Here is a 25,345-nt window from a genome sequence, read left to right as displayed (position 1 = left end):
CTTCACGGAGCCGTTTGGGGGCGGCCGGCGGTGAGTCCCGGGGGCTGCTCGGGCCGGGGGGGCGGTGAGGGGACCCCGGGGGCTGCCCCGCTGCCGGGAGCGGCCTCCCCGAGGCCCCGACTCCTCACAGCGTCGACCCGGCCGGCCCCGCTTCCCTGGGCGGGCTCCTGAGGGGCGGGCTGCCCCCGGCTCCCCTCCCCTCACGGGGGGGCTGTGGCCGTCAGGACGAGTTTTGTACCCTCCAAGCGCTCTGTGGGGAGCTGCTTTTGGGGAAGGGTCGCCTGCGAGCCCTTTCCTGGGTTGTAGCTGAGGCAGGAGTTGCTTGAGGGTGATATATCCACGATATGAATGCAAGAACTGGGGTAAAAATAAGGGTGTTTAGTCAAATATTGATTTATTTGCAACTGTGGTTAGCTCTGCTCTACAGATTGTGAAGTAATCGGGGCCTAATCCTGTAATCCTTGTGGTTACACGTCCTTATTCGTGCAAGTGATCCCACGGCATTTCACAGAATTTCTAGGTTGGAAGAGACCTCGAGATCGTCGAGTCCAACCTCTGACCTAACACCAACAGACCTCCACTAAACCATATCGCTAAGCTCTACATCTAAACGTCTTTTAAAGACCTCCAGGGATGGTGATTTCTTTCACACCAAGCTGTCGTTGCTCCTAGGTGTGGCTGATCTCCCGGGAGATGTTGGAAGGGAAACCTGAAGAAGCCGAGATGAAAGCTCCCTGCTTCTGCCCAAGCAGAGGAGAATGGGGAGCAGCGTGCGTGGTAGGTGAAGTGGGAATGTTCGTGTTTGTTGCAAATAAACGTATATGCAAGATAAAAACAGTGCACATGAAAACTCCAGGAAGGGCAACAGCTTGTTCGTAAGCCTGGGCATTTCAGTGAAGCAGTTTGCAAACCTCCTGGGGCAAGGTGATTGCAGAAAACGCTGCTGCAGGAATGCACGTGGTGTACTCAGTGCTACAAGAGCAGCATCCGTGAAGACTGACTGAAATTTAAGTGAATCTCAAATTGTGGTTAAGCCAAAATCTAGCGATAGGCTAACAAACGTTATGCTCTCCAGGTATTAGACGAGCTTGAAATGTTTAGTTTAAGATTATAATTTGTGCTTCTTAAAACTATTGCCCCAAAGGGCGGTAGGGATGAGAATGAAGAAAAGTGTGGTAGAGAAGGAAGGAGTTACTCTGAACACATCATAGTTGTTATCTCTCTTCCGTGAGACAAAGCTGAGACTTTGCAGGAGTGGATGTGTTTAATGTTGCAAACCGATGAAGGGCTCTAATGGAAATGTGGGGCAGTCAGGAGCAACAAAAAAGGTTTTAAAGGTCTTACAGATTGTATCTTCATCTTTTCTCTTCTTGCATTAAATAGAATCTATCTTTGTGAGAAAAAATGACAATTTGCTTAAAAGGTGGCTTTAACGTAATGTGTTTGCACCTTGCAAGTACCTAAATTCAACTGCAGGATGAAAAAGAGTAAAGAATATGATGAAGGCTTAAAAATTCCACATTACCATATCCCATTGAAACAGTTACCTGTCAGTGATAGCTGAAGGGTTCCTCTTTTGAAAACTGTGCATCGTATGAGGGCTGCAGCACTTGATTGTTAAAACTTTAAGAGCCAGCCCAAACTTAGGAGGCTTCTGGTAGAAATAAAAATCTTTATTTTTAAACTGGATTTGCGTGTGGAGGATGTGCAGAGACCTCGGCCACGTGCCAACGATTAGTATAGAAGGTGTTCTGTTACCAGCATTTGTCAGAGCTGAAATTTTAGGTCTATTTTGGGGGAGAACATGAAGAGATGGGAAACTGGAGAGGCTGCCTGTGCCTGCAGGTGCCTTCTGCGTTTGTCTTCGCCACTAGATGTCAGTGCATGAAACCGCTTCACCCTGAGCGAGTGAAATTGGGAATTGGTTTGCAAAGAGAAGGAATGATACCTTCAGGGTGCAAAATCAGCGTAGCCTCTGCTCATACCTATCTCCACCAGAGGTAAACCCCCTCAGTAAGGTTGTAAAGTTGCACTCAGTCTTGTAACTGTCCACATTTTCCAAGTAGGGAATGAGGAATTTCTTGGTGTGACACCTAAAGATTAAAGTTTAGCATGTGCTTGATGTCTTGAAATGTCATGTTAAACGACACAAAAAAGTGAGTTTTGTTTTTTAAATCCTAGGTTCTTGTATATATATGTGTAAATGTGTGTGTATATGTTCTAAATTGCTGCTGCTGTCAGCAGAGTTAACTACCAAAAAATCCAGCTAAATCTGTTGAAGCCTGTCTAGGTCTTTATCCTCACCAAAACTCGTTGAAACTGAAGTGTTCTGTTTAAACAGAAGGATCTCTCGCTGAATCTTAAAAAACATAAGAGATTAAAAGGGAATTTCCACACACACACACACAGAAGTCTCCATAAACAGATACGGGCATCAAGAGGTTGAAATGAGATTTAAAATCCATTTTACTCCCTGGGTTTCCACTTGCTCTTGAGACATGGCATTGAGGGATCTGCCCGAGGGATCTTAATGTGGCCATCGCTTACGGTAGTGGTAACAGAAAGTAGGTTTGTTTATGTAGGAATTAGGAAGCAGAATAAATGCTTGTAAATTACGTCAGGTGTTTCAGCTGCTTAAGTGCTTTATAAATGTTAAAGCAATCACTTTAATTGCCTCGTGCATTATTTGTTATGCTGCATTCCTACAGGGTTACTTTACCAGCTTAAGCATGTTTTAAGGCAAGTAGGACAAGCACCAGATGTTTTTATAGCAGATTTTCATTAATGTGTTGTATTTCATCAAATCTTACTTGCTTTTAGGCACCATCTCAGTCCAGCCCCGGGGGCTAGAGCTTCGGAAAGACTGGGGTAATGTTTGAGTGCTGCAACGATCCAGAGCGTTGTTACGCAGATAGGAAGATCCAGGATGGCTGCTTCACTGCACTTTCACGTCTTCTGAAGGTGAGTTCAGGTGACTTTCACCTGGTTGGGGTTCCAGCTTAATTCCTTTCAGCGTGTGGCTTTTAGATGTGGAAGGTCAGGGCAGCAGAGCAGCAGCAGAGAACCTGTGGGTCCAAGAAACTTGAAGAATTTCTGATCCCAATTTGATGTGGCTCAACGTCTGTATTGAAGTGGGTCGCTGTCTCTCGCAAGGGCCCTTTTACTGTACTTTAGGCCTCGCTGCTGGTTGTATTTTTGGACAGGTCCCTGAGCAGCCTGATCTGCATTGGCCCTGCTTTAGAGCAGGGGTTGGAGCCTAAATTATTTTCTCGCTAGCTGAGGAGCTTGAATTTGGTTCTTGATTGGATTAAACAACATCTAGTCGGTGATGTGCAAACGAGTTCAATGCTGATAGGTGTATCCAAATGGTAGGAGGTGCAAAGACAGAATTTAATAGGGTAGAAAATCAGCTGGGGGGCCTGGGCTGGCAGCGAGTGCAGCCTTATGTATTTTCTGAGCCTTGGCTTGTTCAGAGCTGAGAGGCCAGCTCTCCACTGGGCCCTAGTACATGGCCAGAAGCAAACCCAACAGCAACAAATGTGTTTAATGCAGACAATAGTAGTGCTGATGTTAGTCTAGGCTGTTGGATTTATTTTGGGATTGGCGTGGTATTTGTTTCTTACTCCCGTGCGAATAAAAATATGCACCAGCTGTTGTACATCAAGAGGAGCCCAGTTTGGAGGCAGTTCAGCAACCAGTTGAGGACTAACCCTTGCTACTGCTCCCATGCCCTGATCTTTGATAAAACAGGAGAGAACAGGTTCCTGGTAAGCTGTGTGTGTTTGGGGTGGGTGGTTTTGTTTTTTTTAAGCCTGGTTTAGATTTGAATGGATACTGACTGGTGGTATAAATAACCCCAGAAACCCCTTTAGGAAGAAACGCAGCCATGTACCACGCGTTGAGCCAAATATCTTACACCTCCAGCTAGCTGTGTTCTCTACAGGAGTGTTTCAGTTGACTTGAACAGAATCTGTGTATTCACTCTTTCCCCAGGGGCTCTGGCATGCAGACATCTGAGAGGAGTCTGGGTTTTCTGGCAGCAGGAGCAAGGTCAAGCCAGTTTGGCCTACATCATTTTTATTTTTTTTTAATTGTAATGGAAAAAGGATCCAGTCTGAGCCTTGCTGAAAACAGAAGTTTTTCACTTAGTTACAGCTGAGTACAGCCACACTTCCCGGCTCCCTCCCTCCCCTGGGTCTCGTAGCATAATCTAATTATTAAATAATTGCAGTAAGAGTACATTTTGCCCTGGCAAAATAGGACTGACTAAAGCCTGTTGGTAGGACAGATATTTTTATGCCATCCTTGCCCCGTTCCTGCCAAAATAAGGTTTTTTTTTTTGGATTCTCTTGTCAGCTTTTGGATTTGTGATCTGATCTTTTGAAACATTCCTTCCAGTCTAGGCAGTGCTCTCCAACTGCCTGGCACTGCTGTTAATGCCTTTCTTCCTAATCAATCAAGCCCACTGCATGCTTCCTTAAAGGAAAACTCTGCTCAGGTTGTTCAGTCCAATGACACAAACTTTCACAAGTGTAAAAATAAAACCTGTTTGTCACAAAGAATCCCGCTGGTGTGGGAAGCGAAGGTAAAACTAATCCCTTTTGGCATTTCTGGGACTGTCCTGCAGGCAGTTCTTGCCTGAAAACCGACAGTGGTGCCATGGACAACCAGCTGCAGGCACTTTGTAGCTCAGTTTCTAGCTGACATAAATGCCTTGGTTGTAGTAAGGACCTTGAGGATATTAACAACAGCTTGTATATGTGTATAGTGGGGGCAGAATTTGGCTCTACTTGCTCCTCTAATTAAAAAGTAGTCCCAAATTGCCATCTTCTGGGTCTCAGGCAGTTGCTCAGCTTTATCTTTCCCTTAGTTTAAGGGACTGCCGACCAGTCCAGCTCCATGCCTTAAAATGAAAGGAGCTAAAGAAATGCCACGCTGAAGATAAACTGCTGGAGGAAATGTATCCTGGGCTGGGATCGGCAGCTTTTATCCGTTTTTATTATTTATTCCTCTAGCTAGAAAAAAAATACAGGCAAATAGTAATGCTTGGGATGCGCAACGTTGCTGATTTGAGGGGCTCGTGTCCTGTTTGAGGTGCAGTGCAGCAAGATGGCTGTTCTTGGGGTAAGGTTCCTGTGCCAGCTGGAACTGCCGACTTCCTTTAAAACTCCTGCTTTTGTAATTATTCACGGCAAAAAGTTGTTTCTTCCCGTATGAACTTCTGGCGTGCTGCGCCCTGAGGTGAGCCAAGTAGGTTATTTTCCTCAGCGTCTGAATTTTTTCCTAATTACCTGGTGCCAGTTGTTGCCCACGCAGTTTTCTGTACCCGGGCTTCAGAATTCACCCCTGCCATGTTCTGGAGAGGTTCAGCAACGCTTCTTAAGGAGCTTGTCTTGGGTCTGCCTGGTATCTAGGAGAGGAATGTTCCTGTGCCAAGTGCAGCCCTTTATGGAAATGTTTTTTTTTTCTATATCACGTCTCTAACGTCTTCTCATCAAACTGGGTCTCAGGAAGTAAAGGTAATGCTGTGTGGCCGAGCTGTGCTTTGCTGGACAGTAGCTGATGGGTGAAGTAGGGCTCTGATTGCTGACAATTTGCTGTGCCAGTGAAGGAACCATGGGCTGGCCTGTCCCAAGAACATACAGCTTCTGCTGCTGCTCTTTAACACGTCTTTTACACATGTTCTCCTGAGCAAGCTGTCAGTCCTTCGGGGTAACTTCTTCCATCTAATGCAGCCCGTGTTAATCTCGGAGATGAAATCTCTGGTGTTGGATAATTTCCGAATCTGGGTGATTGGGAACGGGAGGAGAGAAAAGGTCATCTTATCTTTTAGGGTGGGATAAGTGGGATCTGCCAGCAGAGATCACGAGTCCTGGTGTTAATGCCAGCTCCTGCACGGCTTGGCACAAAGCTGGGGTTGCTCTGAGTGCCCTCAACGCTACGGGCAGTGTAGAAGCAAACTGGAAATCCTGTCCCTTAGCCACTGGAAGCGTGTGATAAAAGGATCCCAACCCAGATAATAAATGTCATCCCTGCTGTGTCTGTTTTCCAGCAGGACGAGCTTCAGGGTCCCAGCAGCAGGATGATGAGACGCCTGCTGTAGTGGCTGGAAGGAAGGCGAGCAGCAGCAGAGGATGCTGAAGGTACGAGACGCTTTGTTACAGCTCTCCCTGCAGGAGACAGCACTGCTGATGGTGTTTTGTTTAAACGAGGGCTGCTCAGGGGTTGTGCTGTTCAGGAGTTGTGTGTGCTTTCCCCCTTCCACATCGAATAGTCAGCACTGGCCCAGCTCGCTCCCCTTCGCCTCCTCGCTCTCACTGCCATGCTCTGTTTGGATGTTGGCAGCAGCGATTCCTTTCAAGTGTATTCTTTCTTCCTGGTTTATCGATGATTCATGCTTTTAGAGGCTTCCTGCCTTTCCATGACTTAGTGAAAACGATGCATTTTGTAACGTCTCCTTACTCTTAGCAGGGCTTGTGCTATGCTCCCAAAACTCCCACTGGTTTTTCACTGCGAGCATGACCAGACTGTGAAATAGCTCCGCTGGTCTGCTGAATAATCCGTTGGTCTCTAAATAAGTGGCAGTTTTATTTCTCTCACTCCTTAGAGCTGTTTGTCTCCAAGCATTTGAGTGTAGAAACTGTCAGGCAGTGCAGCGCAGCCCCCTTTTTTGGGGAGTGGGAGGCAGACAGGCAGGCGTTCTACTGCACAGTTTGGAGTGAGAGGAATTTTTTTGAAGGACAATCAGGGAAAGCCGAGCTTGTGGGCTCGATGACCCTTTGATCTTCCACATTCATGATCAGGACTTTAAATCTGAGCTCTGCCTACCTCCTACCCGTAGCAAACAGCCAGAAATGTGATCTCATTTAGGACTTGAGCGCTGCACCAGAGTGGCAGGGCTGTGGTGACACCTGCTCAGCCTTCCACATTTCCTCTTTGCCTGTTGTTTCCTCCAGTGACACAGACAGAGGGCTGCTCCATTACCAGGAGGTAACCCTGAAGCTTTGTGGTGTTTGCTGATGGTGGTGAAGCAAATGACTGGCTTTCTGGGCTCCAGATACTGAGGGTAGTTAAGGCAGGGCAGCTCTCCTGTCAGCTTACAGAAACTGCGGCGGCAGAAGCAACGGGAACGAGCAGAGACGGGGTGATAAGGAGCTGGAGCCTTGCCCTGCAGCCTTGGAGCAGCTGTAAGAGGTTGTGTTGCTTCTCTGCTGCACATCATTAAGGATCCTTAATTACGGGGAGATGGCTGCGCTGCGTAGGCTCAAGAGTAGCCTGCAGGAAGGCAGGAACTTGAATTTTATGAACTCCTGTGCTGCGGTGGTTGAGGATGGATCCAGAAGGGCTCAGTGCAGCTGAGACAGACTTGGCTGGCTGATAACACGCAGCTCATCTGAGCCAGCGTGGCTGCAGCCCCACTGATAGGGAACAGCTGGGGATTTTGTGCCTCTTCCTACACAACAAAGCAAAACGGGGAGGTTTAAACCTGGAGGGAAGCATTTGGGAAAAAGCAAAACTTGGACTTGAGGCAGAGCGGTGCTTAGCTCAGCCCTGCTGAGCCACTTGAATGTTTGTTTTCAGTTTTCCTTGTGGTATTTATAGTGTGAGAGAGGCTCAGAAGAACCAGAGGCACAGCTGCGTGACCTCCTGTGTACTCAAACTGATGGGCGCAGGGCAGTGAATGTGCCTGGTTTCTTCCAGCTGTGGGTGTTGGGTTCAAACTGTGGTGCCACAAAAATGGGTAGCAAAGAAACTGAAAGGTGAATTTGAATTTCTGGGCTGGAAGGACCCCCCTCTGAAGGGATCTGAGGGGAAAAAAAGCTGAGCTACTGGCCTGACAGTGAAAAAGGAATTTATCTTGGGCATTTATCGGACCTTTTCACTGCATTTTGTGTTCTTCTGAACACCTGTACGTTGGTAGACACCCCTTTGTTTCTCTTCGTGAATTCTTTCTTCACCTTGGTGAAGGAATTTCTGGTACATGAGGACCTGAAGCGGCTGATGACACAAGTTCGAGAAAATGGACAAAAGACTCTGATTACTGCCTATTATGATGTCCAAGAAATACATCGAGTGATGGAAAGAGCACAGAGAGATGAGAGACACTGTTGGTGGGACACTTTGTTTGGATGGTCACCAGCTGCCACGGGAATCTTCAACGAGATGCTTCACCCTGTTACTGTTCTGTTAATGCTCACTGTATTATATTTTATACTGACAATTAGTTTGTATGTTAAACTCTGATGATGAGACGTTTATCATCCCTATGAAATGTACATACACTCGATAAACCTCATCCCGAGGATGTATGTGATATCCCTGACATGTTCCAACTCTCGTGAAGCTTGAGTGCCTGTAGTCACGGGGTGGATTATGTGGTGTAATTGCCTGAGGTAACTAGGGAAATAAAACTAACAGTCGCGTTTTAAGGAAAATGTACAGCATTGAAGAGGCTTTCAGGGTAGGGCAGAGCTGCATTACCTGAGTGTTCCCTGGGCTTCCAACCTTAGATGCTGTCGCGTTGGGGGAACTTGGTGTGCTGACCCTAAGGAACAGTACAGAGCGTGGAGTGGAGACACTCAAGCTCCCCTTAACGAGACAGGGCCCTATTTTAAATTACTCTCCGATTCTGGGTAGGGATATATTTAGGATTGCTCAGAAGGAGCGAACGCAGAGGGTCCAGTTACACGTGGGGCTGCGTGAAGGCTCCCCTGGGGCCCTCAGGTCTACCCAAAGGCGTCTGTTAGGGCCCCGTTCCCGTCGTGCCCCGCGGCCTCCGAAGGTGAAAGAGAAACCGCGCCTGCCCCGCCCACGTGACCCGCCGCCCATTGGCCGCCGGCCCTGCCGGGCTGCGGAACACAAACAGCGCCGGCTCGCTCCCATTGGTCGCTCTGGGGAAGGGGCGGGTCGCTCGGGTCGGCGTGCGATTGGCCGTCCTCAGGAGGGTGGGTCTTAGGCGGTGGGCTGTTCTTCTGATTGGTTGCGTGAGGGGACGGGGAGGAGGCGGGGCTTGAGGCTCTCTTTCCTCTTTGATTGGCCCTAGCGGGAGGGTTGACGCCCGTCAAGGCTAGGGGCTCCTCCGATTGGCTGCGCTCTCAGCGCGTGCACCGAGCGGCTGGCAGCGCTCTCTCACTGGCTACCCGGGAAAGGGGCGGAGCCTCCGGCTCTTACAACAGCCCAATGAGCGCCGCGCTTTTCCCGGAGGCCCCGCCCCCGAGCGTTGATAAGCGGCGGCCGCGAGCCGCGGGGCTCAGTGCGGCGGGGCGGGGGGGGGCGGCGCGGTCATGGCGGGGGCGGCCGGCACCTCCTGCGGCCGGGGCGGGCCGGGGGGGGGGCTGCAGCCGCTCCGCGCCACCGTCCCCTTCCAGCTCCAGCTCCAGCTCCAGCAGCGCCGCGGGGACGGCGGCCGGGCAGGTAACGGGGCAGGCACCGTTATGGGGCGGGGGGGGTGAGCCGGTAACGGCTGCTGGGCTTCGCTACCGGCCGGGTTTTGGGGGCTGGGGGGTTGGGGGGAGGCAGGGGAAGGGAAGAAGCAGCGGAGGGGGCCGGGGGGGTGAGGTGAAAGAAGCCGCCTGCCCCCCGAGCCTGCCCTTTGTTCCGCTCGGTGAAGAGGCGAGGGTTGGGGCCGTGCTGACGGGGTCCGTGCCGGGCACTTGGTTTGGGTTCGTTGAAATTTGGCTTTTGGGGGGCTCCGCCAAAACCCCCGGGGCTTTGCTGTGTGTGTGAGAGAGCGGCTCCTGGGGCTGCTCCTGGGTGCTGGGCTCTCGCTCGGCTGTGTTAGAGCAAGGAGCAGCCAAGTAGCAGTGAAATATCCCTTTTGGGTTAAAAGTAAGCTTAATTGGAACTCTTAAACAGCACAAAATACCCCTCAGGGTTTGGGCCAGCCCAGCTCGGTGCTGGCTGCCCGGGTGCAGCTCTCTTGTTGAATGCGGCAGCTCCTTCATATTAACGTTATCCTTGAATTAACAGCCTTGATATTAACATTATCCTCGAATTAACAGCCCCTCTGCAGGTGGTGCGCGTCTCGTTACTCCACACGCAGTCGTCCCTGCCCCTGGCAGAGCTGGTATTGATCAGAGCAGCTATTAAAAGCTTTTTTAGCTCAATTTACACTTGAAACGAGTTAACGAAATGCATTCCGAGGGCTGGTTTCTCCTTCCTTCTCAGCAGTACCCTGAAACGGAGGTGAGGTTGCAGTTAATTGGGCAATTACTCTGGAGTTTCAGATCTTCCAGAAGAGAAAGCAGAGCTCACAAAAAGGAGAGCTCGGTGCTGTGCCTGCTCCTGAGGGCAGCGAGGCTGCAGAGCTCGGCTGACATGAACCAGAATCGCTGCTCTTCATTTCTTCCTGGCTCCGTGCCTCCCTGCTCCGGCTGCAGGAGCTCGGATTTTTCCTCTCGATCATTTCGTCTGCAGCTTTGGAAGTGTTTGAATTTCCACTGCTCTTTTCCTCAGTCGCTCGTAAGCTTCGGTTTGCTCCCTGCCTGCGTGGGAGCCGTGGCAGCGAACCGGCAGGGTTTAACCGAGAGCTGGTGCTGTAGTGACTCATAATCCACCCCTCCTGCTCCCACCTTTTGGGAGCTCAGCACGGAAACCTGGGGCTTTATCCCATCAGGTTGGGATCTGCAGGTTTTCTGAACCGCTCCGGAGCTGCCTGGTTTTTGGGGATCTCAGTGCTGGGAGATCCAGGGCTGATCCTGCAGCTGCTCTGATAATAGAGGATCCCATTGAATCGAGGAGCAGCTGTTGGGTCTCTCAAAGGGCTTCTGTTGAAAGGGAAGAGCTCGAGCAGGGGGGTGCCAGGAAGTGGGGCTGTGAGGAGCTTGAAAGGACTCTGCTAGAAATGAAGGCACCGGGATGCCTGGTGGTGAAGCTGCTGCGAGGTGTTGGTGTCGAGGTGTTTTAATTCATTTTCTCAAAGGCAACGTGGATTTAGGTGGCGAAGCAGGTAATGAGAGAGTTTCTTTGGGTCCAGCCAGAGCCATCCCTGCGGCAGCCCTGTGTCCGGGGGTGAGCTTTGTGGGGACCCCGCAGTCGAAATCACTCGATGGCAGTGCTTGTGCCGTTTGTGGTCTTGCTCGTTTCCTCCTGAGCCCACACCAAAGCACCTGCAGCTTGGAGAATCCCCACGCTTGCAGCCTTCCCGAGCTGTCACATGTGAGTCTGCTGCCGGGCTGCAGCCCCAGCCCCCCCCAGTCCTCCTCCTCGTGCACCGCAGGCCTGGAACCTGATTTTCTCAAGGAAGGCTGCCAGAAAAGTCTCCGTGCTTTTCTTTTCCCAGTATGGCACTAGAGAAATAGCGTTATTTAAATTGCCCTTCACCTTTTAACGTGTGCCCGTGGTGTTTTGAGAACGTAAGTGAGTAATTGGAGCTGGCTGACTTGGCTCGTGCAGGGAGAGGAACAAAATGGGGTATGGTGAAAAAAGCAAAGCCACGTCTCGTGTTAGGAGCTCAGCAGACTTCTCACAGCGCTCCTTTAAAAGCAGGGAGTTAATTAGGATGAAGAGCTGGCCAAGAAGCCACCGAGCAACTGCTTCTCTGTGCAGCATTGCAATTAACTTGGGGATTTCAGGATGTTGCCTGCCTCCCTTCCAAGCCCTACACACGTCGGGCTTCTCATCCCTCTTCCAAACCCACCGGCTCGGTGCACTGCCTGGATCCTGCTGGGGAGACGGAGTGAGCGGGGTAACAAACAGCTTTATTTGGGATCTGGACGCAGCCCGTGCCTGCTGTGTGTTATAGAGGCAGACGAGTGGGACGCTATTCCTAGGCAATGCTGGCTGAGTGTGTATTTAGCAAAATGAAAATGGTTCTTTGGGAATAAAAATGTGTTTACCCCTTGAAAGTGCTGTGGGGTCGCTGCCCACGTGGTAGGGACACAGCAGAGCTGTTCCCAGGCTCTCCCTGCCCTTTCCTTAGCTGCAGGGATCACAGGATGGACGTGGGGGTCTCCTTCCCCCCTCCTAATTGAACATCTCCAGCACTGCTGCTTGCTTTAGGAATCGGCGTGTGGTGGTGTTTCTGCATCCCCCAGGATGAGGGTGAAGGTTTTGCTGCCCAAATGGTGGTGCAGGTGTTTGTGGTGGCTGCTCTTGGGTTTTCTTTCAATGCTTCTTAACACCTGGAGATTTTTGGATTTGCACGTAAGCAAATGAGGAAGGAACGCCCGGATTTGTAACATCGATATGCTTAAAATTGAAGGTTTTTAGAGGAGGCTCCTTGTGTGTGAAGTCTTTAAAAAGCAAAAACCCAGCAGTGAGTGTGCAGAGTGCAGCGTGGGGAAACGGCTGCTGTGCAAGCAGCTGCTTCCCAAGCTTGGCTTTTTCAGGTTTTGGGATTCACCACGACCGAGTAATTCTGCTCCTGCCTTTAGGGTTTTGCTGTGAGCAAACCCTAATGATGGAAATGAAGGGTTAAGCACAAGCAGGGAGCTGTCACGGGGAAAAAGTGGTTGTGGAGGGATGGGAAAACCTCGGAGGTGTCCTGCTGCTGCATGAGCCACGAGGAATCCTGCTCCTGTCCTAGGGGATGAAATCCCTCTTTGTACAAAACCCGGCTGAGCACAATGCGGGGCTCAGCTTTGCAGGTGGCTTTGGTTGGTGTAGGACGAGTTCCTCGTGGTAATTGGAGCCCGTTCAGGGCCGTGCAGCCCTCAGCTGATAGGGATCATCCCGTCAGCCCCAACCTGCTGCTCCCACTCGGTTAGCCTCTGGGTGTGGGAAAGGGGAAACAAAGGACACGGCTCTAACTCGTCTTGCCTCGTGGTGACAGGCTGTGGGGGAAACAAGTTTCTCCCTGCTTCAAAACGCCGGGGATGACATCGAGAGATGGATTTGTGCGGGGAGGAGGGACGGGAACAGAGGGACTCGGAAGCTCTCGGGTTGTTTCCCCTCCATAGGTTCTGAGTTCACGGCGTGGAGAAGAAACGAGCCCTGCGAGAGGATTTATTGAGCCCAAAAGTGTTGAAATAGTGGATAAATGGCGAGGCTTTTCAGCCCCGTTGCCTCCACCAAGCTGATGTTGGTGCTTCCCCGTGGCTCGTGCAGCTGAGGGTCGCTGATTCAGTGTGACCCGTGGCTGGGCAGGAGACCCCCACCAGCAAAACAGCGTTGGGCATGTAAAAATATCCCCTCTTGGAATCCCTGCTAGGCCATTTTGTGTTAAAAATGATTCTTGGGCTCTCGTTCGAGCCACCAGATAACACAGGGGTGGCTGCAGAGGAAACGAGGCAAGCATCAAGGCAGGTCGTGTGGCTGCAGGTTGAAAATAACGGGAGATAATTGTCTCTGTGCTTGCCTGCAGCCTGCTGCGGGGCTCTGGACAAGCTGCTTCTCTTCCCCTGCCTCATTTTCTCACCGTTTTTGCCATCTCCTCAGTCTGAAAGCATTCAGGAGCAAGATCTGCTGCGTTTGAGGAGCAAGGTCGACAGCGTTTGCACAGTTCCTGGCGTGCTGGAGCCTGAGGCTGCTCTGCACAAGTGTTGGGTGTGAGCTGCTGCTGTGCTCGGGCTGCTCAGGTGAGGTTCTAGCAGCGAGCTGAGCCCAAACTGCTCCTCTGCTCCCTCAGTACGAGGAAGGGACATCAGGGCTATCAGCTGCTGGTTCTCCTGGTGCAGAATTATTCCACGCTGGGCCCTGCAGGCAGGCTGAAATCCTTCACAAAGGTGGCTGTGAAGGAGCAGGGGCTCAGGGCTTGTCGTGAGGTGCTATGTGATTGATGTTGCTGTGTGCATGGAAAGGACAAGCTGCTTCTTCCTTGTTTCCTGGCTTGTCTGTAGCTGTTGAAATATCAAGGATGTCTCGCTCTGTTTGCTTTCCTCTGGGCTGGAAGACTTCCAAGGGCTTGGGAAGCAAAGGTTTCTCACCTTGAGTTGAGCGAGGGCCCTGCCTTCTGCCATGATCTTGATGCCTAGATGCTTATCAGGAATTGATTTAAGTGGGTGTAACAAAAAAAAAAAAGGAGGAAAAAAAACCCAAACCCAACCCACGTCTTCATAGCTGAGGGTTCAGTCCTCTGAGACGGGTGCTGGGGGTGACTCCTTGGTCATCTCTGCACTTCCAGATCAGGGTGAGCGAGTCCTAAAGATTAAACAGGACAGGACAGAAAGTTTAAACAGGTTTTTGCTTGATTCCAACCCCCCTTATTGTTTGTCAGAGGCTGCCAGCTCATCTGGGTTTTCTTCTGGTTCTTCCATGGAGTTCAGAGCGTGGAAGTCGGTCCGGAGGCGCTCCCCACCTGTACCAGGGGGCAGGAGATGGGTGTGCTGGGAGGTCCCCCCGTGGCTGGATTTAGGAGACGTGCACTTCAAGCAAAGGCTTTGAGGATGTTGAAATTCTTCCGATGGTTTTATCGTTTGAAAAACAAACTTTGAAAGGATGGAGGTAAAGGGGGAAAGTTCAGCTTCTCCTCCGTTAACCGAGTGCTCAGCTCCAGCTTCAGGCCTTGAGCAGCGGTTGAGGAAGTTGCTGTTTAACAGTGTCCAAAAAAACCCAAACCACCAAAAAAAAAAACCACCCCACCAGCTTGAACCACGTGAATCTCCTCCGATGAGACCTGCAGATGCTCCGTCCTTGGGACTGCAAAGCCTGGGATTTCTCCCAAGCCTGGAATTTCTTCGCTGGGCTCCAGGTTTGGGGAAGCCTCTGAGGCTGGATGGGATCAGAGATCTCACACACCAACATCAGTGGTCCTCTTGCTCCCCGGTTGTCAAATTCAGACTGTAATTCTCCTGCTTTGAGGGTGAAGTGAGGCTTTTCCTACAAAAAAATCCGCTGGCTGTGCTTGGAGGCAGCCTGCCCGTTGTGCCGGGGCTCAGCTCCGTGTGCCCACCTGGTTCCTTTCCTGGTGGGTCCCTTTGGAGCCCCCTCAGCGTGGATTTACAGCCGTGGTTTTTACACCTTTTGGTTGCTCACCATCCTCTCTGTGCCTCTTACTCCACTTCTGGCTCCAGATCTGCTCCCGGTCCCCTCCCCTGAAGAAGACCTGCCGGGAGGTGTCTCGGTGCAGGGGATATCCCCTTTCTCTCTAGCTTCTGTGAACTTCCCTCTCAGCACTTCTCCAGCTCTGGGTCTCGCTTTCTTGAGCTCGTTTCCTGCCGTGGTGGCTGGGTGTGACCCTGCCACCAACCCCTGCCCAACGCTGCTGGTTTCCAGCTCGGTCTGCAGATCTCGGAGCTGTCTGTCCCAACCCCAAGATTTTAAATGGCACAAAGAACGACCAAAGCTGCTCCTCAGAGGCTCTGGGGGATTCTCGGGACAGAAATCTTGATTCCTTGCATGATTCTGGGCTGGTTTTGGGTGGTGTGACTGAAGTTGAGGTGTGCTTCTGAAATCCTCACCTTTCTTGAGAACAATGCTGGGAAAAGCCTTTTTTTAAAATATATTTTTCTTTCCTGTGCAGGTTTTTAGCCTTTGCTGTGTTAAAAGATTAGGACTCTTCAGAAATAGGTGGCCGTTGCGTTTTGGCATTGGCATTTTGGTCCAGACACGAATTCCTTCATCTGCTCGGTCAGGGGAAAGAAAACAAGAAGGGAAATCGGAGGCTGTGTTTCTGCAGCTTGCTCGCTGCTGGGAATTCAGGCCTGTTGGGCCACAAGCCGTCAGGTAGCTGGGTTCACAGTGATGAAACTGCAGAGAAATTGAAATGAGATCTCCGAGGCTCACAGCATCATGAACGTGAGGAGTGTTTGTGATGCTCTGACACAGCCGGGCAGCTCAGCTCTGTTCTCCTGTAGGATTCCCGTGCTGGTGAACACCACAGCAGAGCTGTTTTTTGTTTTTTGTTTTTTTTTTTTCCATGCAGAAACTTTTTGTGCAGAGATCTCCCAGGGAGATGTTGGAAATGAAGGAACTAGGACAGGGGTGCAGTGGGGGGGCCGGATCCGCAGCCAGCAGCCTGCTTCGGGGCGAATTTTGGTTGGGAGACGTTCCTGCAGCACGGGTGCTGCTGCGCTTTTGGCAAATTTGGCTGGATTTTGAGAAATCCAGCTTGGGCATCTGTGGTGTCCTCCTGTCCCCTGGCTCAGGAGTGTCACCCGAGTGTCACCTGGCTGCGGAGAGCACTGCGAGGTGCCCACGAGGGGAGCTGATGCAGAACCCGAGTAATGAGCTGTAATTTCTGGTACACCAAGGGGAAGAAATTTGCATGAGTTAATTATTGACGGGGTTGCTTGGGTTCCATCCTGGCTAAATGCTTCCTGACAAATACTCCTGAAAGCTCACATGCGACTCCTGTTTGAGCTAATAAAGTGAGAACTGCACCCAAAACCTTCTCTTTTTGCAAGAGGAGCCCCTGGCGTGGTGGTGAGGACAGCCCATCGCTCCGTGGTAAACTGTAACAGTCCCTGCTTCAATCTAATCAGCTTTATTTTTCATGCTTCATCACTTTAAGATAGATTTTGCGTGGACACGTTCCAAAAAAACCAGCAGGGCCTGAACAGCACGTCCCTGAGCTCCTGAGCAGTGCTGTGATGGGGAAGGGTCAGCTTCCCCAGGCTGAAATCTGCAGGGGGGGAAGGAAGGAAGAAAATTGTACAACTCCAAAGAGCAAGCAGTAGTGGGAACGTTATTTTTGCTTGCCAGCGTTTGTGGATCCAGCTTTAAATACTGAGACTCTGGAAGTTTTGGGGTGGTGAATTGAAAGTAATTTATTTTTTTACAAGTTGACGGAAACCTGGGGTTATCTCGTGGTTGGCAAAGAGCAGGGACCCTGCAAATCCCCACCACCAGTCCTGCGAGCAAACTGCGCCCTTGCTGCTTCATTTGGGATAACATCCGACCTTGAGGCTTCTCAGCACCCGGAGGCAACCAAGTGGCTCCTGGAGATAGAGCAGCAGTTCCCTTATCTGCAGCAGCTCTGCGGTGCCCATGGGGGAATAAAAGCACCCCCGGAGAGTAAAAGCACCCCCGGAGCTGAAGCTTCTCAGCTGGGTGGCTGTCTTGGCCCCGGGCCACACTCGTGGCCGGGTGGCAGCTGTGCAGGCTGGGTGCTGGGGGCTGATAATAGCACGGGGCTGTAAACAGGACGCTCCACCCTGCTGTCACCTCTCCCTCGTGCCCCAGCTCCTCTCCTGCACCCCTGGGTGCTGCAGGGGACCCGGCCCGGCCTCTGGTGGCACCACGGAGCCCCAGCTCTCAGCGTGTGGGTGGCTCTGGGGGTGCTTTGAGCATCCCATGGGGTCTCACCGGGGTGTCAAACCCGCTTCAAGTTGGTGGTGCCCCGGTTGGGTTGGGCAAGGTTGGGTTGGGAAGATTGGGGAGGTTTTGGGGGCCCTTTGGGGAGCTGTGCAGGATGAGGAGCAGCTCCCCGGTGGTGGCAGTGTTCAGTTCTGCCAGGAACATCATCGGAGAGAGTGGTGTGAGGGGAAAGAACCAGCTGGAGATGCAAATATTGGAGCCTGTGGGGGCACAGAGGCACAGGAGAGGAAGCTGCAGACCCTAACGAGTTCCTAAATGAGTTAGGGGTAGCTGCGTTAGGCTGCTGGAAGCTGGGAGCGTGTCTGAAATGGCAGCTGGAGCCAGCACAATAAGCCTTTAATCCCGTGTGGACCTTCCGAGGTGTGGCTGTGCTGCAAGGAATAATGCTCCTGGCCCTCCCAGGTGCCTTTGTTCCTACCCTTTTCTCCCCTACAACTGGAATTCCGCTCCCAAATGGTACCTCAGCTGATAAAAGGATGTATTTAGGCCCTGAATGCCAGGCAGTGAGTGCTGTAAAACCTTTGCCTACAGAGGTTTTTGGCAAGCCCCATGCAGTGCCCAGCAGCTCTGAGGCTGCTTTTCGTGTGGGGAACTCGCTGCCTGCCTGCCCACAGTGCCCTGATTTTGGGGAGGAAGGAGAAAACCTGCAGCAGAGCTGCCCGCTTGGCCTGAATATCTTGCCGGGAGGCCACGGAGCTGCTCTTAATGTGCGTGGTAATTAGCGTGGGTAATCAAACTGAAACGCAAACCGAACTTTCTGCTGGCTTCAGCTCGCCTCTCGCCCTTGCCATGGGAGCTGCAGGGGTGGTGACAGGCCCGTGGGAGTGGTGCTGGCACCCAGTTTGGGGCTGACTGGGATGTGATGGAGGGGACTGGGAAGGAGCAGCGAGCTGTGCTGCATGGCGCCACGGCCTCAGCTTGCGGAGCCTCCTGGCTCTCAGTGCTCCGTGCTGTTGGCTTGCGATGGGTTTGCATCGCTGCCCAGCCTCGTTTTATTTAGGAAGCAGCTCTGTGCACAGCGTTTCCAGCTCTGAAAGTCAGCACGGGCAGCGTGGAAGCTGAGCAGAGCAGAGCTGCAGGGCAGGTGGCCGTGATCTTTCCTCCTGCTCGTGTAAAAGCGAGGTGGCTGTGTCAGGTATTTTGCTCAGACATGCAGCAGCAACCCCAACCTACTCAGGAACGTCTCATCAGTGGTTCTGAGCAGCCTCTTGAGGGCTGCAATGAAATCTCCTGCTCTAAAGGAGCAATCTGCTGGTGCTAAGCAAGAGATCGGCGCTCTGCAGTGGAGCAGAGCAGTGAGGAGGAAAACTAAAAGGATTTGTGTGGGCTGTACATCCTAATTCCCTCCTGGTGATGTTTGTGCGCGATGTGGACTCGTTAATTGGGGTGGCTTTTGCTGGGTTTTGGTTTTGGAAGTCTGAATCTGTTCACTTTTTCCTTGTCTAGCCAGCGTCCCCTGTGCTGCTGCTGGGGAGAAGCCGTGCCGGCCCCGGCAGCCCCGCGTGCGGCGCACCTCCTCGCTGGACACCATCGTGGGCTCCTACCTGCTGGGGCAGTGGCCGCGGGATGCTGAAGGAGCTGCTGCTTCGTGCATGAATGACAAAGCCACCCAGGTACGACCGCAGAATGCCTGGGCTGTCTCTGGGCCAAGAGAGGGCCAACAGAAAGGTGTGCAAGGTGGGGGAGAAGAGGCAGAGCGTTAAGGCTCCGGCTCGTGCAGCTGCGACTTTCTAGGAAGGCTTTTTCCCCTCTTGCTTCTCAGCTTCGATTGATTCCCCTTTGGTGCAGAGTTGGAATTTCCTTGGCCTTGTTTGGAGGCAGATGGCCGCTGGCTTTCTGCTCCAGCCCTGGCTCAGCACTAGTGGTGTGTTTTTTTTTGTGTTTTTTTATTTTCTGGCTCGCAGCTCTGGGCCAAGTCCTTATATAACACTCGCGGGCTGAGTGCCACACGCTGGGAGAAGGCGAGGGTGCTCCCACAGCAAGGCTCGCTAGCACGGAGAGCTCTGCTGGAGGGTGGAAAAGCTCCAGACCTCGAGGAACTCTTAGCAACCTGTAAATATTGCTGTGTGGCAGCAAACAGCGCTCGCCTATCTGCGGAGGTGAAAGAATTCAGAGGGATAAGAGCATCCGTTTGCTTAACGAGCTGTTTATTTAGCGCACTCCCGTCTGTGTGAACTTGCTGTTTGATCTTTGCGAGTCAACAGTTTGTAACGGGGCTGTTTGCAGGAAATTCTCAATTGGATTCCAACTTCCATTGTCCTTTTCCAGCGGGTTCTCGCCTGCTTTTGTTTGGGTTCTGGTGCCCAAGAGCACTGCTGAGGGCAGAGGGCGTGCTGGAGAGGAAGGGAAAGAATTTGAACCTGATTTCGGAGTTATTTCTGGGAATACTCCTCCTTTCTGCCTTAAAGCAGATGGGCAGTGGTGGCAACACTTAACCCCGGTGCTTTCGAGCTAATTAGTTTGGTCCTTTTGGGGACAAGGCTGGCAAAGTGGGGCATCTCCTTCCCAGAACGGGGACGGCACTGCCTTGCTTCTGGCTGCTGAGCTCGGAGCTGCTCACTCCTGCAGTGAGGCCAGGCGTGGGGCATCTTCCCTCAGCTGTCTGCAAGGAAATGCTGATTTCACCTTGTGATGTGCTTGGAAAGGAGCAGAAATCCCCACGCAGCCACTTGCCTGATGCTGGCAGTTTGGGAATAAAGTCCCCACTTCCAGACCTCCCTGTGCACTAACAAAACGTTCCTCACTGCGACCTCCAGGACTTTGCCACTCCTTCCACTTATCAACGTTGGGACTTTCTCTGCTAGCCAGCACATGTTTACTTCCCCTCCCTTGTTCAGCTCCCCATCAGCTGTTTGGCAGAGCCCTGGAGATTTGCTGTTGTAGGGTGCTGAAGTGAGATACGGGCGCAGGTGCTGGCTGTGGGGGCGAGGATGGCAGCCGCCTGCATGATTGGAGCTCGCGGCTTTATCTCGCTGTGCAAAGCGTTTTTCTCTCCCCTTTCTGAGGAAGCGGTTTTGCCACAGTTAGTACAGAAGGTTCTGTAATTTCCTTCTGCCTGCAAGAGGTGGGATGCGCGCACATCTCTTCCTTTTTAGGCCCTCTTTCCTTGCACTGCAGCGCTCGGTGCTCGGGGTGTCGCAGCAGCAGGCTGCAGCGAGGGACTTCTTGGAGGGTGCAGGTGCTCGGGAGCCTTCCTGTGACTGGAGAGGATTTTCTCCCACGCCCTGGGCTGTTTTCAGCAGCTGGAGTTGAGCTTTTGGCAGACTCGCCTCTTGCAGTCGTGTGGGTTTTCTCCTGTAGGCCTTTAGCTTTCCTCCTCAGCTTTCTTCTGGACATAATCTGATTCAGGAGAGGATATTTGAGGGAGGAAATGAGATCGGGGTGCCACGTGTGAGAGCTGCGAGGTTGGTGCTTGCTGTAGGATTTCCTTGGCACTGTCTGGGGGTAGCACAGGGACAGCTGAGGCTCCTCTGGGCTGCTGTAGTTTAGCAGGACGCTGGGGTAATGCTTTGGGTTGGAGGAATTTCTTCTCAACCCAGCTGAACGCTAAATCAGAGCGACATCTGTGCCGTGATGTCTGCTGAAACAGAGACCCAGGCAGCAAAGGGTCGTAGCCGTGCAGAAATTGGTGAGCTGTGCTGGAGGAGGTGTGCGAGGGAGGGCTCAGATCAGCCCGGAACGCAGGAGGAGGTCGGGTTTCTATCCTGGAGGTCTGGGAGGTCCAGGCTCCCAACAGGCACGCGTTTGGGTCAAAACGTTGAGGTTTTGGCCAACGCTTGGGTATTAACGGGGGAAGGCTGGAGCAGGGCCGTGAAGGGGCAGGAGCTGCTGACTTTGGTTCTTTGGGACTCTACCACAAGCGTCCAGCTCAGCCAATGTCGTGATTGTTCTCAGCAATGTTTCTCCTCGCTTCAGACTCCGGTGTCCTGGCATGACGCGGAAGTGGGGAAAGCCAGCTCCAGTTCTCACAGGCGTTCTGCTTCTTGGGGTAGCGCAGATCACCGCAGAGAGGTAACCCAGCCCCGCGCTCCCGACGCTTCAGCAAGATCTGTGTTAGTCCTTAACGTCCAGGAGGCTCCTGCTTGCGTGGTGGGGGGGGAATTGGGAGGACAGGGAGATCAGACCTCAGCCCCTGTCCTCATCGCTAACGCTCTGTGATGTGCTGAGAGGCTGAAATTGCAGGCAGCTGTTGGAAGGAAGCTCGGAGGTGGCGTGGTGTGCGTGGGGTCTGGCCCCGTAGGTGGAAAATAACCCAGCTCCAGCAGCAGGACAGCACCGGGCAGGCTGCAGGGGGGTGTCTGTGACAGTGTCTGTGACAAGGCCTTGCACGAGTGCTGGGTCCATCCCCTGGGAGGTGGCCGGAGCCGCTCGTGGCGTGGTCGAAGCCGTCTCCGTCTTGGCACTTGCTCGAGGGTTGAAAGAGGGGGAGGAGAGAGGCGAGGCAGGACCCTTTGTGGTGGAGGCGTGTTGGCTCGCCTGGTTCTGTAGCCGAACCTTTGTTTGCTAGATTGCCAAACTGAAGCAGCAGCTCCAGCGAACAAAGCTAAATGGCAGAAGTGGCAAAGAAAAGGAGAAGAGCTCCCCGCTGCCGGGGGACCATGCTGTCCTCGGATCGCTCCGGGTACGTTCACGTCTCCCCTGCTCCGCTGTCGCTGCGCCTTCCTGGTGTGGCCGAGCTCCTGCTGGCAGCCTCCAGGCTTTTCTCAGAATTTTTACCCTGCTTTCTGAGAAAAGAGAAATTATTTATTTATTTATTTATTTCCTCTTCTTCTTCCCCCACCTCTTCAACGTGTCCCTGGGCTTTGATCTGCGGTCAGTGAGTTGACACGAGCCTTCTGTCAGTCCTCTCTGGGCAGCTGGCTGGAGCACAGGATGGAGCTGAAAGGGCTCGCTTGGTGCAGGTGCATTAATCTCTCTGCCTCTGGGTCGTTGCAGGACTCTCCTTCAGGCTGCCTTTCCTCGTCTGCTATTCTGAGGCTCAGCCCCTGCTTGCATAGGAGCCTGGAAGGGCTAAACCAGGAACTGGAGGAAGTGTTTGTGAAGGAACAGGGAGATGAAGAGCTTTTGAGGGTGAGTGAAGGTCACCAGATTGTCCAGAATCTCCTGGGTGGTCTCCGAAATCCTTTCCTCCAAGGACACTTGCTGTCTGTATCTGTTTGTTGGCCACGGGGACGGGCTCTGTGTCTGGTTTCGTCTTGTTCTAGGCGTGTAAATGTCTGAGTTGTGCCAAGTGGCTGCTGGCTTCCCTCTGTAAAACTGGCTGGTTCTACGAGAGATGAGCCAGGGGTAATCCTGGACTGGATGACGCCTCGCTGGCAGCGTTGAGGTGCTGTCACAGACTGGCATCCAGAGGCTGTTTTGTGCTGTGCAGAGGTGGGAGGGGACCCCAAACAGCTTGTGAACCCTTCAGCACGTTAGGGAAGGGTTTCTGTCCTTCTGCTTTGCCAACAACTGCCTCGCCCCCTGAGGTGGAAGCCGTCCCTGTGTCGGGATCCAGCCCCCCAAGCAGCTGCCGCACCATTTCGCTGCTGAAAGGGTTCCTTGCTCTGCTCAGGCTTTGTTTCTCCCTTAGATTTTGGATGTCCCAGATGGCCACAGGGCACCGGCACCTGCCCGGAGAGGCTCTGGAGATGCAGCCCTGACTCTGGAGCCCAGCAGCAGCTGCAGCAGCCTCTCGCTTTCTCCTTCCCCCTCGGTGCCTCTCCACCTTTCTCCTCATGCCCCGGGGAGGCTGGCAGCAGGAGAGCTCCCTGCTGCAGATGAGGCGCAGCCAGATCCCAAGGAGAAAGGTAAACGCTGAAAGGCCAGGGGCTGGCAAGTTGGGGGGTGGAGGATGTGAGCTGGGAACCCCACGGGTAAAATGCTGCAGCTTTAGGGCATGGCTGCAGCCTACAGGCACAGGGTGTAGAGGAGCACGCCTGGGGTTGGCTTCTGGTGCTGCTGGATTCTTTGCAAAACGTCTCCAAAAGTATTTCTTCTTCCCTGCTAGAGGAGGGCAGCCCCTCTCCACCAGTCCTGGCCTTCGCTTCTTCTCCTCGGCCCAACCACAGCTACATGTTTAAACGGGAACCTCCCGAGGGCTGCGAGAAAGTGCGTGCCTTTGAAGAAACCTCGTAAGTATGAGGAGCTGCGGGCGGTGGGGAGCTCACATCAGGCTGGGGCTGGGGTGGGGGCAGCTGAGGCTTTTCTTGCTGCAATTGTCACCCCCTGCCCTGTGCTAGAAGTGGGAAATGGTCTCTGAAAAAACATTTGCCCCCCAAAAAGTGGCCTTTCAGGTCCTGGTGGAGGAGCTGGAAGTGGAATCGCCAACCCAGAGCCACTCGGGAGGATTTTGGCGTTCCGTGCCCTTCCCAGGGGGTTGTTCTCAGCACAGCCTCTCAAGGCTGTTCACCTAAAACTAACCGTGCTTCCAGAACCAACGGGCTTCTCGTGCTGCTCTGTCCCCACAGCACAGGGAATTGAGCTTTTAGGCAGCAATTTGAGGAGCTCCTGGCTCCGGGTGTTCTCCCTGCAGCCCGGCAGCCTCTGTTCCAGCTCACACCCCCTTCCTCCCACAGCTCCCCCGGCCCCGAGCACAGCTTCCAGCCCTCCTGCCCGGATAAGAACAAAGTGCACTTCAACCCCACCGGTTCTGCCTTCTGCCCCGTCAGCCTGGTGAAGCCTCTTTTCCCCAACGTGGGCTTCCTCTTCAGGGGCTTCCCGGCCTCTTCCAGCCCCGCTGCCGGCCCCTTTCCATCCTGCCAGCCCCCGGCCCCATTCCTCGGGGTGCGGAAGGACGCTGCTGGAGATGTCTCCAAGTCGCCTGCGTTGAACTATGAACACTGGAAGCGCGGCCAGCCCGAGGAGAGCGTCGTCTTCCACAGCTCCCTGGTGGTGTGAAGCCCAGGGGGGAAGGCAAGGCGGCGGCGGCAGCTCCTCCGTGCACCTCAGCCGGCCCCTGGAGACAAAAGTGCCTTGAGGGTGGGATTGAGAGCCACAGGGGCGGCTCCGGGATTGGGATTGAGAAACCACAGCGGGCGTCCTCTGAGGAGGGTGCCAGAGGGGAGCTTCCTCGCTGCTGGAGGGGCTCGATTTGCTGATCTCCCCCGTTTTGAAGCACTTTCCTGTGGTGAATTGTCGGCGTTACCTGCGGGATTACCCCCCAGCGGAGGCAGAGCCGTGCTCCTGGGGCTCCCAACGCCAAGGATTGAGGTGGAACATCCCGGCTCCTCCTGTGGGGAGCCCGAAAAGGGGGGAAAAAGGGGCTCAGAGGGGGAGGCGATGCTGACCTGCGGGGTAAATGGGCTCCTGCTGTGGTACAGGAGGGGGCTGGGGAGCACCCCCGGGGTGCCAGAAGCCTGAAGGGGTAAAGAAAAGAAGCTTGAAGGGGCTGAGAGGAAAAAATGCTGCAAAGGGGGGGGGGGGGCGCCTCAGCGCTGCCTCCCTGAGGGGAGAGGGGGGAAAGGGGGCGGGAAGGGGACCCGGAGCCCTGAGGCGCCGCCTTGCTGCCCTCTCCCGTGCCCCTTCCTGGCTTCCCCCGCAGCCGGCCCTATTTTGAGGAGTTTTTTGACCGTTTTTTGACTCTTTTCGACTCTTTTCGTTTGTGTTTTGTTGTTGGGGGTGGGGGGGGGAAGCCCCGCGCTGGCTGCAGGTCGGGTTCGCGTTTCTCAAAGGAGAAAACCAATAAATAAATAAATAAATAAATGACGGGTTTGGGCAGCCCCGGCTCCTCTTCTTTTTATTGTTTTTTTATTTTTTCTTTTTAAATTTTCGGTCTCGGGGCTGCCCCCCCCCCCCCCGGCCCATTTTAGGGAGGGGAGGGGGGGAGCGGGTTGAGCCCCGCCGCGCTGCGCATGCGCAGCCCCCGCTCGAGTCTCTCTGGCGACCGCGGCAACGCCGAGCGGGTCCCGCCCCTGGCCATGCCCCCACCCTCGCAACCAATCCCCGCGCTCCACATCTGGTCGCGTCACCGCCGGGACCGCGCTCACTGAAGGCCCCCGAGTGGGGGCTGCCCGCAGCACTGCCTGCCCCGTGGGTCTCCCCGCCGCCCTCCCTGCACCCCAACCGCGGCGATTTTAGCCCCGGTGCGGGGCTCGAAGCCTCTGGGATCTCCCCCCGGTTCCGTCCTCGCTCTCTCCCCCCCCAATTCCCTTCCGTTTTCCTCCCGTCG

The 25,345-nt window shown here is 53.4% G+C and overlaps 1 protein-coding gene and 1 long non-coding RNA gene across 7 annotated transcripts; both read left to right on the top strand.

The window, feature by feature from the left end:
- The first annotated feature begins 48 nt into the window (after nucleotides 1-48).
- On the top strand, nucleotides 49-8,303 carry LOC137844456 (uncharacterized). Of its 3 annotated transcripts, none has more exons than XR_011089896.1 (3): nucleotides 49-777; nucleotides 2,821-2,961; nucleotides 3,994-8,303. It is a non-coding gene; the product is annotated as an uncharacterized lncRNA (long non-coding RNA). The 3 variants fall into 3 exon arrangements; XR_011089897.1 differs by having other exon boundaries at nucleotides 53-777; nucleotides 6,056-8,303; XR_011089895.1 differs by having other exon boundaries at nucleotides 56-777; nucleotides 6,053-8,303.
- A 945-nt stretch (nucleotides 8,304-9,248) lies between these two features.
- Nucleotides 9,249-24,894, top strand: FAM117A (family with sequence similarity 117 member A). Of its 4 annotated transcripts, none has more exons than XM_068660820.1 (8): nucleotides 9,249-9,414; nucleotides 18,643-18,809; nucleotides 21,112-21,207; nucleotides 21,704-21,817; nucleotides 22,132-22,266; nucleotides 22,769-22,985; nucleotides 23,186-23,309; nucleotides 23,754-24,894. In XM_068660820.1, exons 1-8 carry the CDS (start codon nucleotides 9,285-9,287, stop codon nucleotides 24,073-24,075), a joined length of 1,305 nt encoding a protein of 434 aa, XP_068516921.1. In that variant the 5' UTR covers nucleotides 9,249-9,284; the 3' UTR covers nucleotides 24,076-24,894. The 4 variants fall into 4 exon arrangements, with proteins under 4 accessions (XP_068516921.1, XP_068516923.1, XP_068516919.1 ...); XM_068660818.1 differs by lacking the exon at nucleotides 9,249-9,414 and adding an exon at nucleotides 14,533-14,629; XM_068660819.1 differs by lacking the exons at nucleotides 9,249-9,414; nucleotides 21,112-21,207 and adding an exon at nucleotides 14,533-14,629.
- The last annotated feature ends 451 nt before the right edge of the window (nucleotides 24,895-25,345 follow it).

This window comes from Anas acuta, chromosome 25 (genome assembly GCF_963932015.1).
Source record: "Anas acuta chromosome 25, bAnaAcu1.1, whole genome shotgun sequence".
Classification (NCBI taxonomy): Eukaryota; Metazoa; Chordata; class Aves; order Anseriformes; family Anatidae; genus Anas; species Anas acuta.
This window is presented reverse-complemented; position numbering and strand designations above follow the sequence as displayed.

What these genes read in the sequence shown, in the direction of transcription:
- FAM117A (XM_068660820.1), top strand. Translation starts at nt 9,285, where the DNA reads ATGGCGGGGGCGGCCGGCACCTCCTGCGGCCGGGGCGGGCCGGGGGGG. An exon ending in TGAATGACAAAGCCACCCAG is followed by an intron (nt 18,810 to 21,111) that starts GTACGACCGCAG and finishes TCCTCGCTTCAG; the next exon opens with ACTCCGGTGTCCTGGCATGA. An exon ending in GCCAGATCCCAAGGAGAAAG is followed by an intron (nt 22,986 to 23,185) that starts GTAAACGCTGAA and finishes CTTCCCTGCTAG; the next exon opens with AGGAGGGCAGCCCCTCTCCA.